This window comes from Prinia subflava, chromosome 3, assembly GCF_021018805.1.
Source record: "Prinia subflava isolate CZ2003 ecotype Zambia chromosome 3, Cam_Psub_1.2, whole genome shotgun sequence".
In the NCBI taxonomy this organism is placed as follows: domain Eukaryota; kingdom Metazoa; phylum Chordata; class Aves; order Passeriformes; family Cisticolidae; genus Prinia; species Prinia subflava.
In genome coordinates, this window is record NC_086249.1 from 66,523,695 (window position 1) to 66,540,643 (window position 16,949).

The following is a 16,949-nucleotide window of genomic DNA, read 5'->3' on the forward strand; positions in this document are numbered from 1 at the left end:
TGCTGGTAGATGATTCAGCCCTCTGTACCATGTGCCATGCACACAGCACACTCTCTCAGCTTTCTTTTGAAGCAGCTCAGTTTGCGCTGTCAAAGTAAGACAGTGCAATTCCCAAGACAGTTTGCTTCAAGGCCTGCTCCCAAAAAGTAGTATGGACAAGATCACACCAATTGTGGCTCTCTCTGCTTTTGCAGACTTCTGTAACATTTTCCCAGCAAATTCTACATCCTTAGACAACCCCGCATGCCTTTAAACCACATGCCAGGGCATGCAAAACACCCACTCAGTTTCTTGCAATAAAACCACCACGCAAGTGGTCTTGCAACACAACTCTCACATTATTATTGTAAATGCACAGAACTAAAGAAAATGGCTGATCATTTTATCTCAGGATCACAGGACCCAAAGGATGCTCTGGCCATGAGCAGTACACAGTATGAGCACGCACAGAGCAGTCTGCTGTAAAGGGGACACACTAATGCACATATAAACCCCACTGGCCCACTGGACACTGTGGAAGACAGATGGGTTTGACTTTGAGGATGCAAACTGTATGCTAAGAGAAGAGGATAAAGACTGCAGGACAAACTGAACTTCCAGTCAAAAAAAAAAGGCACATATGTATAGACTCAAGGCAGCTGAAATAAAGTAAGATATTCCGTCTAACAAGACAGTTAATGAGATTGAAGAAGACTTAGAATCTGTACAGACAGTACAAAATTAATTGTTTTTGTAGAAAAACCATATTGTACTTTCAAGAAGAATTTAAATTAATTTATATTAAATCAAATTAAGTGGCCATGAATTACAAATCCTAATATTCACTGTAAGCAACTCCCTAATTCACAAAAAACTCCCAACTGCTAAAATTGATAGGTAAAATACACTACGTTCCTTTCTTCCCCAAAACAACACTTTAAAGTGGCACTGTAAAAATCTGAGAAACAAAACATACACCTCAATCTCAGCCACCTCACTAAACTACAAAAACCACTTTATTTTAATAGGCATTTTTACTCCTTGGAATATATTTTTTCCTATTTTCAAGAGTGCAGCAAGAACAACATGACGGAACGGCTCAACTTGAAATGTCTTTGGTTTAAATAAGTCAAAACAGGGTTTAGATCCTGAATAAGTTATCTTTAAGAGATGAAGCAAAGCTAGCAATAGCACCTTAAGAAACATTTCTAACCTCAGCATGACAGGTGTGATCCACTAAGTGGATCCAGATAATCCACTAAGTCTTTTTTTATCTAGCCTCCACAATTCTGTGTATTCTGTGATTCATGTTATTTTCATACAGTACGATCATTCTTTTTCAGATTCATCCTCCTGCAATTTTTTATGAGAAAGATTAATAGCAACTGCAACAGAAAAATTACCTCGATGTGATATATAATCCTTTATCATTTCATCATCATCAAAATCTCAATGCTTTGTCCATCTTTCTTTTCTGCAGCAACTTATTTCTCTTGTTCCTATTAAGGCTATTATATTCACCCTATTACTACTAATCTTTTCTTTGTAAATAGCCACACCTATTTTAATCCGAAATGGTGTGGTAAGCATTTGATTCTTTGTGGAAGTAGACATGTAATTAGGTTAATCTGTGCTATCTTTTCAAGTGAGCTGATTGTTTCTTTACTATGGACATATTTCTTATAACAGCAATAAGCTTGCCAGATTGCTTGGAGGCAAATCAGGAGCAATTTACCAAGCGTGTAGGTACTGTGAGCTGAAATCTTGACATAATAGCAAGCTGTGTGTAGCCACTCCTACCTGCCAGTTATTACTCATGCTAGCTTTTTACTGACACGTTAAATTTCAGCCGCACCTTTCTTTCACAAACAAGTACTTTCATTCAGCTCAGCTACATCTGTGACAAAGAGCTGATCTTCAGCAAAGCATACAGGAATCTAAATGCAGAATGCAGTGCAGAACTCTTGGACAGCAGCAACTGAATTACCTGCACGAAGTCCAAGAATGTCAGTGGAAGCAAGTCATCCAAGTGGCCAATATCTTTGGAGAAACGATTTAAGATTCTTCCTACAGAAACAGGGTTGAGAAGAAAAACAAAAGGGAAGTAAATATAATTCCTGAAAAGACCCATGTTTTACCATTTCAAAAATAATTAAAAGGAAACTCTAAAAATAAAAAGACAATTTTTGAAACCCCCATGAAGGAAATCTTCTACAACCACTGCAATATATTGTGAAGAAGAATATTTTTTTTTTACAAATGCCTTTTACCCAAATATAAAACCTTTGTCTGAACAGCTAGAAAAAAAATGTAAATGTGTTTTGAAGATAATATTTGAACAGAATTTAACAGGTGAAACACACATGCTTTATGTGCCTAACATGTGCAGGTAAAGGTTTACAGTTCAGACAACTTAATGCAAGTTCCATCAAGCAACATCAGCCAGAATCTGCTCCTATCCCTGACTGAAACTCACTAGTGCATGCATGTCTCAGATAGATCATAGCTGATCTAACTGATCTTTTTAGCTTTTCTGTTCTCACCCCTCAACATTATACATGGATTCAAATTGCAGGCATTTCTAAAATAAAATCTGAGATAGATCTGCATTCATGCAGCCTTACATTTATACTTATTCAAAACCTTGACAATACTGATCTTTATTAAAGCTAATAAAACGATTTTTAATCTGCTGTCAGTGAAGCATTTACATTTCTCTATTTTCCCAAGTTCTACTTGAGTGAAAAAAAATCAGTTATATCAAGACTTCTTCAATAATTAAAGTCACAGCACTGCCACCCATAAGTGGATTAGTATCTTTCTCTATTAATCAGTATCTCTACTCACCAGGAAAGAAACGAAACCAGGGGTGGGAATCTGGCCATTTCTAAGGTGTGTGATGCCCATACATGCATTCACATTGCTCTGTTATCTGCATATATCTTGATTCAATTATACTTTTAACTGGTACAAACATATTCACTGCACTGGCAACAAAAGACTTTTTTTTTTTCTTTTCAAAGGAGCTCATTAAACTGAAAGCAAGTTTGAAGTTTCCACAGAGTGCGCTGGCAACGTAATTTAGAGATAAGAGATACTGAAGTAACTTCTACAGAAACCATCAAGCTAGTTTTCTGCTCACAGCCCTTTTTCATTCATTTCTTTTTTAAGGGAATTTCTGTTCCACACCAAACAATACAGAAAACATCCCTTCCTCAGGACAGGGACATGACTCTGAAGAGAGATACTGGTGGCAAAGAGCTTGTTCTGCAGTACTCCACTACCCAAGGCAGTTACTTCAGGCAGCCAATAGCAGAATTCATCCTGTTTTTAGGCTTTGCACACAGAGAGGAAGGGTATACAGCAGCTCAAGACTCAGAAAAATCTCTTTCATCTTTTTCCACTGGGAATAACACGTGGGGATGTTCCTTTTACTTATATCAGGGTAGATATATCAGAAGGAAGTCCAAGGCTTTTTTTTTTTAAACTTTCTTTTTCCCACGATTTTCTTACATGGAGACTGGTCACAGAAGAGTGATCAAGCACATGCTGCATACATACTGTCACTAAGGCTTCTTTACATCCTTAAATATCACATTCTTGGTTATTTTCAAATGAACCAAGACTTCACTAGCAAGAAGAAAATCATTCAAAGAGGTTAAATGCTTCCTGTTGATAGGGCTTTCCTTAGCAGCGTGTCCAGGAAGGGCAGATAAGGGAAACTAGGTGGAATAACAGATTGGGCTCAGGGTATTAGAAATGTGTTCACAGCTTTGTCACTTGTCTCCTTGATGCCTTAAGTTTTAACTTTCGTATTTTCCAGATTCTGTATGGTACTGATATATAACTCTGAACTTCATAGAAAGTGTTAGCAAGTTCTCTTCACAGGGTAGTTAGACGAAACAATCCTTTTCCAGCTTGAGAACCAAGGATGCCATTGCAGCTTCAGGCCCAAGAAGCATAAACAACAGGGAACTGAGGAGAGCAAACTGGGAGGATGGAACTTCACAACCTGAAACTGTAACTGGGCGATTAACCCCAATATGTAAATGGACCAAAACTTATAAAAGTGTGAAAATGTGTGACCCATCGTCCATCTTGGGTGTAGCCTCAGCCAGGCTCTTGTACTGACCAAGGGGTATCCTTTGAAGGCCTTTTTAATAAATACCTACTTTATTCCTCTAACTGTGTCTAGCCTCTGCTCTAGGTAGCCTCTCAAGGCATCATTCTGAGTGACTTCACTTTATTTTGCAGAGCAAGGAGCACAGCAAGGAGTGGTAACAGTGCAAAGCCGCTCCATGTAAAGCTGTGAGACCCACCAATGACAAGCTATATATAAGGGCAAACAAAGGATTATTCCTTTAGAGAGCAAACCCCACCTTAATTCAGCCTAAGAATCACCCTTTGCCTTTTAACCCCAAGTAAGTTTTATTTGTAGTGGTTTCAGACTTATATAAGAAGCCATTGCGCAAAGGCCACCCCATGTGACACTGCCAGGAGGCAGCAAGGTCACTCAGGCTGGCAACTCTTCCACGGCCACAGCAAGGTCAGCCCAGTGCTGGCACCTCCAGCAATCGAGCAATGCCAGCACATCAAGAGTGACTGTGGCCCTCCTCCTCTTCCAGTGAAGTTCTCTGAGCAACCTGCCCATGATAGAAAACGTAGCTGACCCTGGCCATCCCCAGCAATCCCCAGGTTCACTGTCTCTTCCACGTTACCACCAACTGCTTCAGTTCCCAGAGGTAATCACACCGCTAATTAATTGCCAAAACTGTATTTTTTTGCAACTGCCTTATGAAATTGTTAAGTTTAACAATGTTTCTACAGCCTGTTTTGACAAGTTCTGTGAGCTGCCACTAGTAAAGTGGAAATTAATCTGATGTTATCAATAAAACATGAAAACATCTTTTAATCTGCCTAATCCTCTTTAAAATGTAAATACAGTAATTCTGTAAAATGACACTGACTAAAATTTGAGTGAGCAAAAGAAATGGTATATGAAAAAGACAATCCTTGAAAACTAGAACCTTTCACAGACCACCTAATACAATTAAACAGTGGCAACATGAATCAGTTCCTTCCCAAATAAACATTAAAGTGAATCTCTGATAGCAGAGCTTTATTGTTTTTGAATTTTCATATTACTGAAAAATTAGTCTATTTAGGGTTTGCACATAGAAATTCTGGAAAATGAACCTGAAGTCATTAAGACCAGGAAAATCTTTTCCTTATTGCTAAGAGGTCTGTATCTCCCTCCTCTACTGTTTATCTGGTGACCATTAATAATATCCTACAGCTAAAGGCAAGCGACAAGCCCACAAGCCTTAGCCTTATTTCTGTCACTGCTGTTTTTCAATTCTGTTACCACAGAGAGAGTAGAACAGAAAATACAGCTTTGGAGATGCATTTCAGATCCTGTTCACAGGGACGTAACTGAACTGGCATTTTATACAGCATGCCCTACACAGAAGGAAGCTACAGTAACCCCACTGAAGCAAGCAAGTTCCTTCACCATGTAGCAGGGACACCAATGCATCTCCAAGCAGAAGTGTTATGCTTTGGAAATATCCACAAGATGCCCCACAGCCATTACAGTATTGCATTCAAAGCAATTGCTTCACTTATAAGGATGTCTACAAGGGCAAGAGGTCTGTTTCACAAGGTATGGAGAAACAACTGTTTCCACTTACTGGAAGTCACAGTAAATCAGTGACTTGCTTATGCATTATTAAGCATGCAAGAGAAAACATGCCAGATTTAAAAGTTAAAGCTCCTGTTTGGAGTCAAGACTCAAAATGCCTATAGTTATAACTACAGCTTCTACCAGAATTTGCATATCTAACTTTAGAGAATGGGTCCTTAGACTACGGAAACTGTTGCACCTGCCATTCAAGAAGGGCAGGAGCTGCACAGTTTACCTGCCCCCTCACCCTGAAAATTATGTTTTCTCTCCAAAACCTTTAAATCCTTCTCTCCTAAACTAACAGACTACCAACATTACCTTGCCACCACAGTTCATATTTCCAAAAACCCCAAACTCCTTACGTAATCATCTCTGAGATACATATACATGCCAATAAACAATAATTCTTAGATCAGTCCAGTACATCCAAGTAACAAAAAATTTTAAGCTTCCTTAATACCTACAGCATCCTTTATTTATCCTAGTGGCAGGCTACAAAAGCAAAAAGAATATACTACATCTAAAACTTTTAGGTCAAATTTCACCAAATCACTAACAAAAAAAGTCTTTTAAGAAATCAAGGACTAAGTATGCCAATGTTACAACAGTATCCAAACTGGTGAATAGTATTTGCCATTTCAATCACTCAGGCATCCACGTGGTGTGTACTGTTAGCAGCAAGCTGCAAAAGGGGACGTGCTCTCTTCAGCAGTCTTATGTTTGTTTTTACATCAAATAACTTAATCAGAACACACACTGTTGTTACATTTCTTCCGAAGTAATTAAATAACTATTCAATGCCAATTAATCACTGTTAAATAAGGGTCTGTCACCAAAGTGCTATGTACACATTTCAGACTATTTAATGGTCAAATACTTGGCAGTATCGAAGTTAAACAATGATTCATTAAACCTCCTCCCCTACACAATAGTTAGGCTAAACTTGAAGTGAAAGAATCAAAACTCTTTTGTCCTCCATGAAAAAGACATCAAACCTCAGTATGTGATACTCTTTTCTTCCTTGCTCTGTAAACTGCCTTAATTGCACGCATCGGAATGTGTTCAGGTGCTACAAACCCACTTTGCTCTTGCAGGTGCCTGCTGATACTTTGGAATAGATGTTCAAACCTATCATACAAATAATGAAAACACTTGACTGTGCCACACCTTCTTAAAATGTTTATACATACTTTATCATGAAAGAAATATAATCCAAACCGAACCAACACTCAAGATGTAAACACCAGAAAAGGATTTTTTTTTTAAACAAGAAATTAGGATCCTCCACTGGAATAGCAAAATGCCATCCACAGTATTCAGTGTTGTGCAACCTAAATTCCAACGACCCTAAGAGCAAGAGTACATTATTTCTAAATGTATTTGGCACTTCTGGTGTACTTTGTTGGCCAGGGCATTCACTGAAATACTTCTGTGTAACACAATAGAGTAGGCACATTGATTTTCTATACCTTGCAATGAGTTTACAAAACCTTTATACCCACTTGCTTCATCACACGTTGCAGAAATACTTTGTCGCTACTTCTCTATTTCATTGATTCACCTCTTTGGAAAAGAAGAAGGGTTTAAGAAAAAGGCCCTCTACAGATAGAAAGATTTTGCCACTTGTTTGTGCATGTGTGTGCACGGGTGCACACTCCTGGAATGTTTTTCCCCCAGAGATCAGGCTAATCCTCAGTGCAGGCAATTTTAATTGCATCACACTTTTTATTTCAATATGCAAATGTTATTAATAAATACTGCTTTACATAGTAAATTCCTCCATAGGAATTGGCCTAAATATCCCTATCCATGTACAGCATTTGCCAGGGGCAAACAAAAATATTCAAAATCTCCTAAGCTACTCTGAAAAAGTGAAGCCAGAACACCCTCACTGCCCAGCCTGCAATGGAGAAAAGGTTACATTCTCTTCCGCTCCTTGCTGCAAACCCACAGAAACCTGTCTAAAGGCAAGCTGCAGTGCTAAGATTAGATTCAAGAAGGTACTTAGTCATTTATGTGTAACTAAACACAAACAACCCCAACTAGGATCGCACACTTACTTGAAGGTATGTCATGTCAAGGAGATGCTCGCCCGGGCTAGGATAGACAACCTTTGGATGGCTCCATGTCAGACAATCCCAAACCCCACACTGTGCAGCCCCTGACTTTGCTGAGCGAGCAGAAGGCCCTGGTGTCCCCCACCCCCTGACACCGTGGCCCCACGGCTGGGTGCCACCGCTGCCCGCGGCAGCCACAGCGCCACGTGGGCTTCCTGACCCCTAAGAGAGGGATTGTGCACTCCAACAGTCCCAGTTACAGCTCAGAACACCAAAGCCCTTTCAAATGGACACCTGGTAGCAAAATAAGGCCCTCAAGTGCATGCGTGGCAATAAAGGCACACTCAGAAAGCAAGACTAGAAGAAATAGCCGTACAGAACCAGGTACATTTAAACGCCCATCCACTGAACTGCACTGAGCACGCTTCCCGTTCTGTCTGGGGTACAACTGGCAGCTCCCCACACATCTTGCTGTTAAGCTGTGGCATTCAGCAGCTGCTAAGCCTTTACCCATGCTCAGTTCACACACACAAACACACACACCCTGAAAAAGAAAAACCCAAACAAGTACTGCAACTACAAGCAGCCTGCCATTTCATCAAAGCAATGACAAAGTGGATTGTCCATATCAAATGTTGGCAGGAAGCAGACATTACATCAACCTTGTAAAATACAACTATGAAATCAACAAAATAATTAAAGATGGATTACCGACTTTGAAAGGAATTGTAAGTTTGTGAAATATTTCTTCAGAAAGAAATCTGGAAATGCATCTCCTGCATAGCTGTCAATTACTGATCTACCCTGGCTTTTCTTCCATATTTCTACAAAGAAACGTCAAAAGGTCTGTTATCTTTTTTTAATATATGTTTAGCACCACATGTCCACACAAACTGCCATATACAGCATTGCTCTCTTCCCCACAGGCATCCTATAAATATAAATAAGAAATTCTACCCCATTTTTTTCTTTAGCAGTCTGAAACTGATAGGAATATTATCACTTTCTTAGACATTTGCAAATAGGCACAGTGGTGCTGGGCCGAAATATGCTGAGATCATAATATCCATTTATCTAAACTGCCAGCATGTAATGAATTCAGGTGGGAAGCCTTCTATCCAAATTAATTTACTACTTGAAAAGGACTTTTTACACAAATGCTGTCAAACAAGAAAACAGTTAGGAAACCAGAAGAAAATGCAAACACCGTTTTTGATCTTATTTTTAAGTGTAGGATTTAAAGAAAGAAGAATAACTATGATAAAGATAAGAATGGAAAACAAGCTTCTTTGGAAATGAATTTTTATTTTCACTGCTGATGGAGACATCTACATTACCTAGTATGAATACATTGATTCTAACTTTCTAGTCCATACATACCATTGCTTGGAATTACCCTGCTGTGGCAAACTGAAATAGGTCAATGTCCTACACAATTTTTTTTATCTCTTTGGTAATTTACGTGGTACAGTTGATTTGTCCTTTTGCCTGGGTGTACTAAGAAGAGCACATGTATTAATACCTGTTATCACCAGCCAAACTCTCCTCACATAAGATACAATGCAGAAATTTTATCTAAGGTCTCCACTAAAAACAGAAGCACACAAAGGAAAAACCTCTTGATTGTGTTGAGGAAGGGAGGGAAGTGTAACTTTCCTTCTTTCTGAAATTGCTCTCTTGGCAAATCTCAGAATACTTTCTGCATCCTAACTGACGTTCTGATTGTATCTCATTGACCATTAACTAAGTTGGTTACAATTCCAGATGTAACAGCATTTACAAAACAGAATTTAACTTTGGTGCTTTTTTATACTCGTTAACAACATGATCCCTTTTAAAACAGAATGCTAGATCTGGGATAATATATTCATCAGCAATTTTCTAATTATTGATCCCTGCAATCATACCCTGTAATTGATTGTGAAAGGAAGATTCAAAATCCTTTAAAAGTAGAAGCTTCTGGCAATACATAAAAATTTTATGCTGAAGTTGTGAACAACTATATTCACAACTTAAGGGTACAGGCAAGGCCAGTGGTCAGGACTTAGAAGAGAGGCAAAGGTGGGGCAGAGATCAAGAGGAATGTGTTATTTTCAGCAATCATTGAGAATACTGAAGGTGGGTCACCCACCTCTCCAGCAGGCATGTTAATTCTCTACTAAAGGTGCTTCTCTGCTGTAGGTCTCCCTCAGTCCCTGCTCTTGAAGCTCACCCTTTGGAAAATTCAGCAGAAAGTATGGCACCAGAAGAAGGCAAATGGGTGCATGCCTGAAGGCTACAGCAATCAGCATGGGAGGGACTACAGCTGGAATGAAATCCCTTGGGTTTCTGAGGGGCCTAGTTTAGGGCACAGAATGGATCCTTTCCAGTGGAGCAAGCTTTAGGGTGTAAGGAGGCATGACTTCACCTACTCTTCTGTTTTGTGACTAGCACCAAATTCCACTTGCAAATCTTGCCTGAGAAACAACCAAAAATCTTTTGTTTCAGAAAAGCTGAAGGCAACCACAACCTAAGAGTTCTATTCCATAAGTTATGTCCAAGAGAATATACATATAGTCTGACAATGCATTACCTCGGGCCATTGGCTTCTGGGGATAAAAATATCCCTATGAAGTAAACTTCTTTACAGCCTAAACTATAATTAACAACACTAAATTAAATCAAATGAGGAAAAAAACCCCAAATATGACCTCTTCTCCACTGTATATTTTATTTATTATGTTAAAAGAAAGACATTTTAATAATTACATTATTAAATGCTAAGCATTTTTGAAAGTTATACTGCACTGCCTTTGACTCTACTGCATTCCTCTACTGGGCAACTATTGGAAAGCATCATCTCACAAACAAAAAAGAAAAATATACCAGAAATAAGCTGCTACACATGAGAAGTAGCTGCTGACCACACTAAAACATTAGTCGTACATGTATCAAAATCAAAGAACCTTTAATGTTTATATATAAATATACCTTAAATAAATCCCCACAGATTTTTTTGACAGCTGAATGCTAGAGGTTAAATTAAAACCATATGCTTACATATATGTTGCCTAAAATTAAAGAAAAAATCCTATAATTTCCTCTTTTTCATGGCTTTTAAATAATAAGAAACTTAGAATGATAAATATGTTAACAGCAACATTTCTTCACTTCTCTGTGAACACAGAAAAAAGTCATACACATCAAGGAGAGAAAAAATTACTTGACTGAACCATCATTCAAGCAGAAGTGAATACAATTCACAAACCCTTTTGGTTTTGTTCAGTTCAAAGACAGACTTTACTGTGAAGCTCTGATTTACTACTGTCCAGCAGTATGAACTCCTAAATAAATAAACAGGCTAAAACAGAAGAGTGCTGCTTGCAACAAGGGACTCCTGAGAACGCTGCCATTTGTTGTTTGCATGTCAGAAACACCCAGAGGAGGATTAATGTATCTGGAACGGGAGGCAGAGCCTCACTAGGACGCAGGCTGGACCATCATGAGGCCAGCAGCGTGCCCTGCCCTGAAGAGTTTGTTGTGTCAGTTAAGAGAAACCAACACAATTGACTACAGAAGGAATAACGAGCTAGGGGAAGATGGAGCAGTAAGCTGGAACAGAAAGTTGCAGGACAAGATGTGTTTTAAAGCACAGGAACACAAAGGGGTCACAGAATTAATGAGTTTTCCCCACCCATATGTTTAACTGCTGTCAGTGTACTGTGGTTACAATGCTACTGGCGCATCTCGAGAGATGATTTTAAGATGAAAAAGTGCCAGCTTGTGGATGAACTTCAGTGCACAGTGAGCAGGAAGTTACAAAGATGTAAGCACAAAAGATAAAAAAGCAAAACGATGAGGGAGGGAGTTAAAAACACTGGAATGTGCCAACTGCTCCATTTACCAGGTGCAGAAATAGTAAAAGCTCTGCATGGGGAGAGGGCGCAAACCAAGGCGTACTCCTCTCTGCAACTCCTGTTAGACTCCCTTACTGTATACTGGGACTGTAAGATTAAGAAAAGGTCTTCCCTCCATCTGGCCCTGGGGAGCAGCTCCAAGACAGAACTGTCAAGAGACAAGCTGGTAGTTACAGTCACAGACCTCACCAAACCTGTGGTGTTTGGATATTGAGAGAGCTTTGTGTACATATTGACTTGAATTTTTGCCCTGCTTGCATGTGTCCTCTCCTTCACACTCAGCTTCACTCACTGCACATCCACTCCACATTTCCTCTTCTTTCTCTTCCTTCAATATTGGTTCCTCCATCCTCCTTCACCATGGCATGGCACATGTTGGAGTCTAGAACATCCCTCTGGCCATCCTGGAGGGTTTGGAGACCGGACAGGGGGTCTGGGATCTGTACAGGGGGGTCAGCCAGCCTCACACAGAGCCCAGGAGGACACTGCCTCTGATCCCTGTCCATGGGAGTGAACACTCATATGCAGGAAGAATCACAAATCCTAAGAATTTAAAATAAGTAGTGGGTGATTTATTATAATAATATTGGTGGTGGTTTATTATTTATAATATAAATATAGAAATTAGGATTCTTAGCATATGGGGCTGAAGAGACAAGATGGAGGAATTAGGGAGTGGCCCCTGTGCTCCTTATTCTTGCTCTCTTCCCCCATCTTGAGCTGAGCTGGATTTTAGAGATTGGTTTAGAGTAGAAATGACATGTTAGCATAGGTAGTAGATATTGGTACAATTTTGTAAATAAAAAGTACGTTGTGGACGGTGGTTGGGTCAGGGATACTGTACATAAGGTGTGGGGCTCTCTGATCCGCCCGGTCCGCCGCGTGTCCTGCTCTGCTGGGGATGCCTTGCAGAGCTGAGACAGAACTAAGATAAGGTACCCTGCCAGGGAAGCCTGGCAGAGCTGAAAAAGGACTGAGATAATGAAGAATAAACAACCTTGGAAATGTGCACTGGCGGACTCAGCTTGTCGTCTCTACCTCTGGTGTGTAACACTTAGGGCAAAGAGAAGACTGAAAACCTTATTACCTCTGGGAACAGCAACCCAGAGGAAACTCCCAGGGAACAGCAACCTTGGGGGAATCTTAGTACCTTGGGGAACAGCAACCCCAAGGAGAATCTCAGGGAATCAACAACCCTGAGAGCACAAACTCTAGGTCATCCCACACACAACTAAGGCAGAAAGCCTAACACATCGAGACACAGGCTAGGAAGTGTGGAAGAGTTGGGGACAGAGCAGCTGAGAACAGAAGGTGCACACAAGGTAATTGCAACACTTAAAACCAGGGAAGTGCCTGAACTGATGTTTTGGAAATGCAGAGTGACAAAAAGAGCCAGATAGGAGAATAACACATGAGCTGTAAAGGCAACAGAAAAGGGTGTTTTACACTGAAAAAGGGGGAATACAGCAAGGGAGAGATCAGGTTCTGAAACAGTTCCCAAACTAGAACTCTGGAAGTCAAAAGCCAGTGTCACCTGAAGGAAGATGGCAAAATGTTTTCAGGCACATGCTGCATAACCACAGGCACTGGACACATACAGACTATTCACAAGGTTATACTCTGACAGATGAGGGAAGACTTAACATCTATTGAAAGAGATGTCTTTAGAAAACAATCCAGTGGGTTTTAGTTACTTCTTGCTTTAAACTGCTCTTACAGGAGCATATTTCACTCTGCTAACTATAGAACTGCAGAGGAAACAGATGGTTGTGTCTTATTAGTCTTTAGAGTTTACTCTGATTAGTTTGCTTAATTTCATTCACACAGGGTGTTAAGATTTCACAAGGCCAATTAAGATTTCAGGTAAAGGAATTATTGGGAAGAGTTTTCTTTCTTCCTTCAAAACATGTCTGTCATTGGATTTTAACACTTCACTTACTTATGCATTGATTTTCTTTTCCTGACACCCATTTTCACCACAATTTGGTTTTGTTCCTTTTTTAAACTGGCAGCTTTTCTGCTGAAAATATATCAGATATATTAGGATGAAACAAGTTCCAGGACTGTAACAAACAGGACAACTGAGGAGCCATATAAAGACTACAACAAAAATACCTATCACTCAAGTATCCATATCCAATACATAAACCATTTTTAAATCCTTTCATGGACCTGAAGCACAAGTTACATTTTGCAATATGCATTTTAAATTTTGCAAATAATCACTGATCATAATCTGACTCCAGACATTTTGGGAAAAGTTCTTCCAAAACAACAGCTTTGCCATTATTCTGCACTGAAAAAGACACCAAATTTCTGACAAGGCAAAAATAAAATAGAAAAATACATATATAATAATGAAAGCAAATGACAGAAAAATATCTTGTGTTTTTGTTTCCCTCTTCCCAAAACAGCACGAGCACAGAACTTGATTCTGGATCAATTTGCAGATACATCATTAAAACATATGAAACAAAACTATACCTCCAAGCAAAAGAACCACAAAAGGCAAAACTGTGTTAATAAACCAACCACTATTAAAATTACAGAGTATTAATTAGTAACAACTTAGCATAGTAGTTTATTTAATTAGAATATTTGGAGAACTAATGTTGGCTCTGATAGTTTTCAAAATGTAGCTTAACTTTAGAATGCATATGAAAAACATTCAATAAACTTTTCATCACAGCTGAATGGCATTTACAAAACCTCTCAATTTTCTGAATGTCTATTTTGCCCTTGCCTGACTCTAGAGAAGTCCTCAAATAGCAGTTCACATTTCTAATATGAACATTCAATTCCTAAAGTTCGTAGTAGACAGCTACACAGTGGGCATGCCTTCAGGAAGGGCTCATGAACAAGTTTAAGTCTTTGGATCACTCTAAAACCTTTTAGGACCTTCCGGACAATTGGGGGTTTGTTTATTTGTTTCTTTTGGTTTTCTGAGAATGCAAATTGAAAATCCCTCTTGACATCAAGGTTTTGTAATCTTTCATAATCCAATGTTTTTCTGGAAAACTGTTATATTACAGGTATATAAAATGCTGGGCTTATGAAACAAAAATCTCTAACACAGCACATGGTTCATTCTACCGTCCCAAAAGTTCCTTACTTCAACAGGTACCACACTCATAACTGCAGAAGTTTGTCCACAATAGATCACGTGGCATGATTAGGACCTAAATTAACATATCACAAGTTACCTGAACTAGAAATACAAATAAATTTGAAAAAACATCCTAAGTATGTTGCAAAACTGTATCTCTCAAGTGTTACCACTTGCATGAGTTACATTCTGTCCTCCTTAGTGCATTCAAACACCCAAAAGACCATTATGTTCAGAAAAGAGCTGAAAGACCTAAAAGAACTGAAAAGTTCTGACATCAGACAATTTAAACCAGCTGTGAATCCCCTTGAGGAGGTATGAATCATCTCTGAGGTTTAAATTAGATTATCAACCAAGTGAAGCAGCACGGTAAATCTACAATAAAAGATGAATGCCTACAGGAAAAGAAGTTTTGCCCCTAGTGGCAGATGCTTGAACTCTAAAGGATCTGAAACTAAGCTCTTTGTCTAAGCTTTCCTAACAGAAAACAACTGAAATAATGTTTTTGGTTGGCCCAACTTTGCTCCACATGACACATGGAAACATTATCTAAACCCTGTAAATGAAACTATATTGTCACTTCTAAACCAATTGAGGATCAAACAATTTACAGAAACCAAGACTTATTTTGCTGACAATTAAGCTCTATCACCAAGACTCGAGATTCAATGAAATTTGACAATTGTGAAGAAAAAGGCTTTTGTCTGACTAAGTCTGAAGCATTTGGAAGAATCAACAGAAAATCAGAAGACCAAATTAGATCGAAAAGCCTTTGAGGATAAAACTCACTAATTAAAGTAACTGCCTTCCTTGCTCTGTTTCCTCACTGAATTGCTTTGGTATCACAGCAGAAAGGCTGTGATACAGCAAGAGGAAGAATTGGTCTAAGGAGCAAATGTTACACCAGTCACACTTCCTCTTACACCAACAGCATTCTCTGTCCATCCTGCAGGTCAAGTTCCATTATGAAGAACCAACACCTCTTTAAAGATGAAATGCAAGGATGAATCTCTGCTTTGTACCAAATCTGAGAGGTATGAAACATCTTTAAAGCCTTCTTCTTTGATGCTGAAACTTTTTTCTCATCACATTTACCTCGTAGTTATTTAGAAACAACCCAAAGCTACCAAAGTGCTGCAGGTCTCTAGCTGGAAGAGTATTTTTGCATCTCCTCCTCAGGGAGCCAAAGAATGAATGTACCCTTCTGTTTTGCCAAGACGCACAAAATCAAAGAAACATAGAATGGGGCCTGGGTTGCAAGGGACCTTAAAGACCACCTAGTTCCAAGCCCCCTCCAGTGGGCAGTGACAACTTCCACAAGAGCAGGTTGCTCAGAGCGCCATCCAACGTGGCTTGAACACTTCCAAGGATACGGCATCGACAGGCTTGTCTGGACAACCTGTGCCAGTGCATCGCTACCCTCACAGCAAAGAATTTTTTCGTAATATCTAATCTAAATGTGCTGTCTTTCAGCTGTACTAACTTGTTCTCTTTCTGCCCACTTAATTGAACAATACGTAAGATTCTATTCAAAACACTTCCATGCCCGTTTTAAAATTAATAACAAGTACTCAACAAGCATTTTAACATCTTGCATCTCATGAGAAGTACGAACAACAGAGGCAGAGCAGGAAGGTATTAACAAATTAAGCAGTGCTCACAGCACTACATCTTAAGCTAAAAACATCTCAGATCTTTTCAGAAACCTGGGATTTTGCATTCCACTAATCATCTGTGTCTCTATTAAAAGTACATAATAATATTGCTTTAGTATGTGGCTAAGATGGGACAAAAATTAATTAAATCCTATTTTTCCACAGGAATGTTTCTATTTTTTCAAGCAAACAAACACTTCTGGAAAGCGTCAGATTGGACATTTCCACTCTTGAACACTCAGCAGGTGAACAAAATCATCTGTATAAGCCTTCATAATCTTAGAGAAACACTTATTTCTGAACAATCACTTCTAAACACTGTCCTTAAGCCTTTGGTAGTAGCTGAGCAACACTGGTTATTAAATTGAGGTGCAGCACAGTTTATTTTTTCTTATCTGAATTAAAAAAAAATATGTTGGGATTGTTTTTTCCTTTTTTTCTCTTGGGGATTTTTGGGGGTTTAAATATAAGCAGCACTCCGTGAATGGCTTTGAATTCAATATTAACTCATACTTGTAGCTTAATTATGAAAAAAGATCATTGTCACTACGTATTTGGAATTCTAAAACTTGT

General features: G+C 39.0%; 1 protein-coding gene across 3 annotated transcripts in view; it reads right to left on the bottom strand.

The window, feature by feature from the left end:
- The window catches only part of ABCC4 (ATP binding cassette subfamily C member 4 (PEL blood group)), a 140,233-nt gene that overhangs the window by 62,369 nt on the left and 60,915 nt on the right, over window positions 1-16,949 (bottom strand). For all 3 annotated transcript variants that reach the window (XM_063392307.1, XM_063392306.1, XM_063392308.1), the window contains exon 20: window positions 1,967-2,046. In XM_063392307.1, coding sequence (XP_063248377.1) covers window positions 1,967-2,046 — 80 coding nt within the window. The remainder of the gene's footprint in view (window positions 1-1,966; window positions 2,047-16,949) is intronic.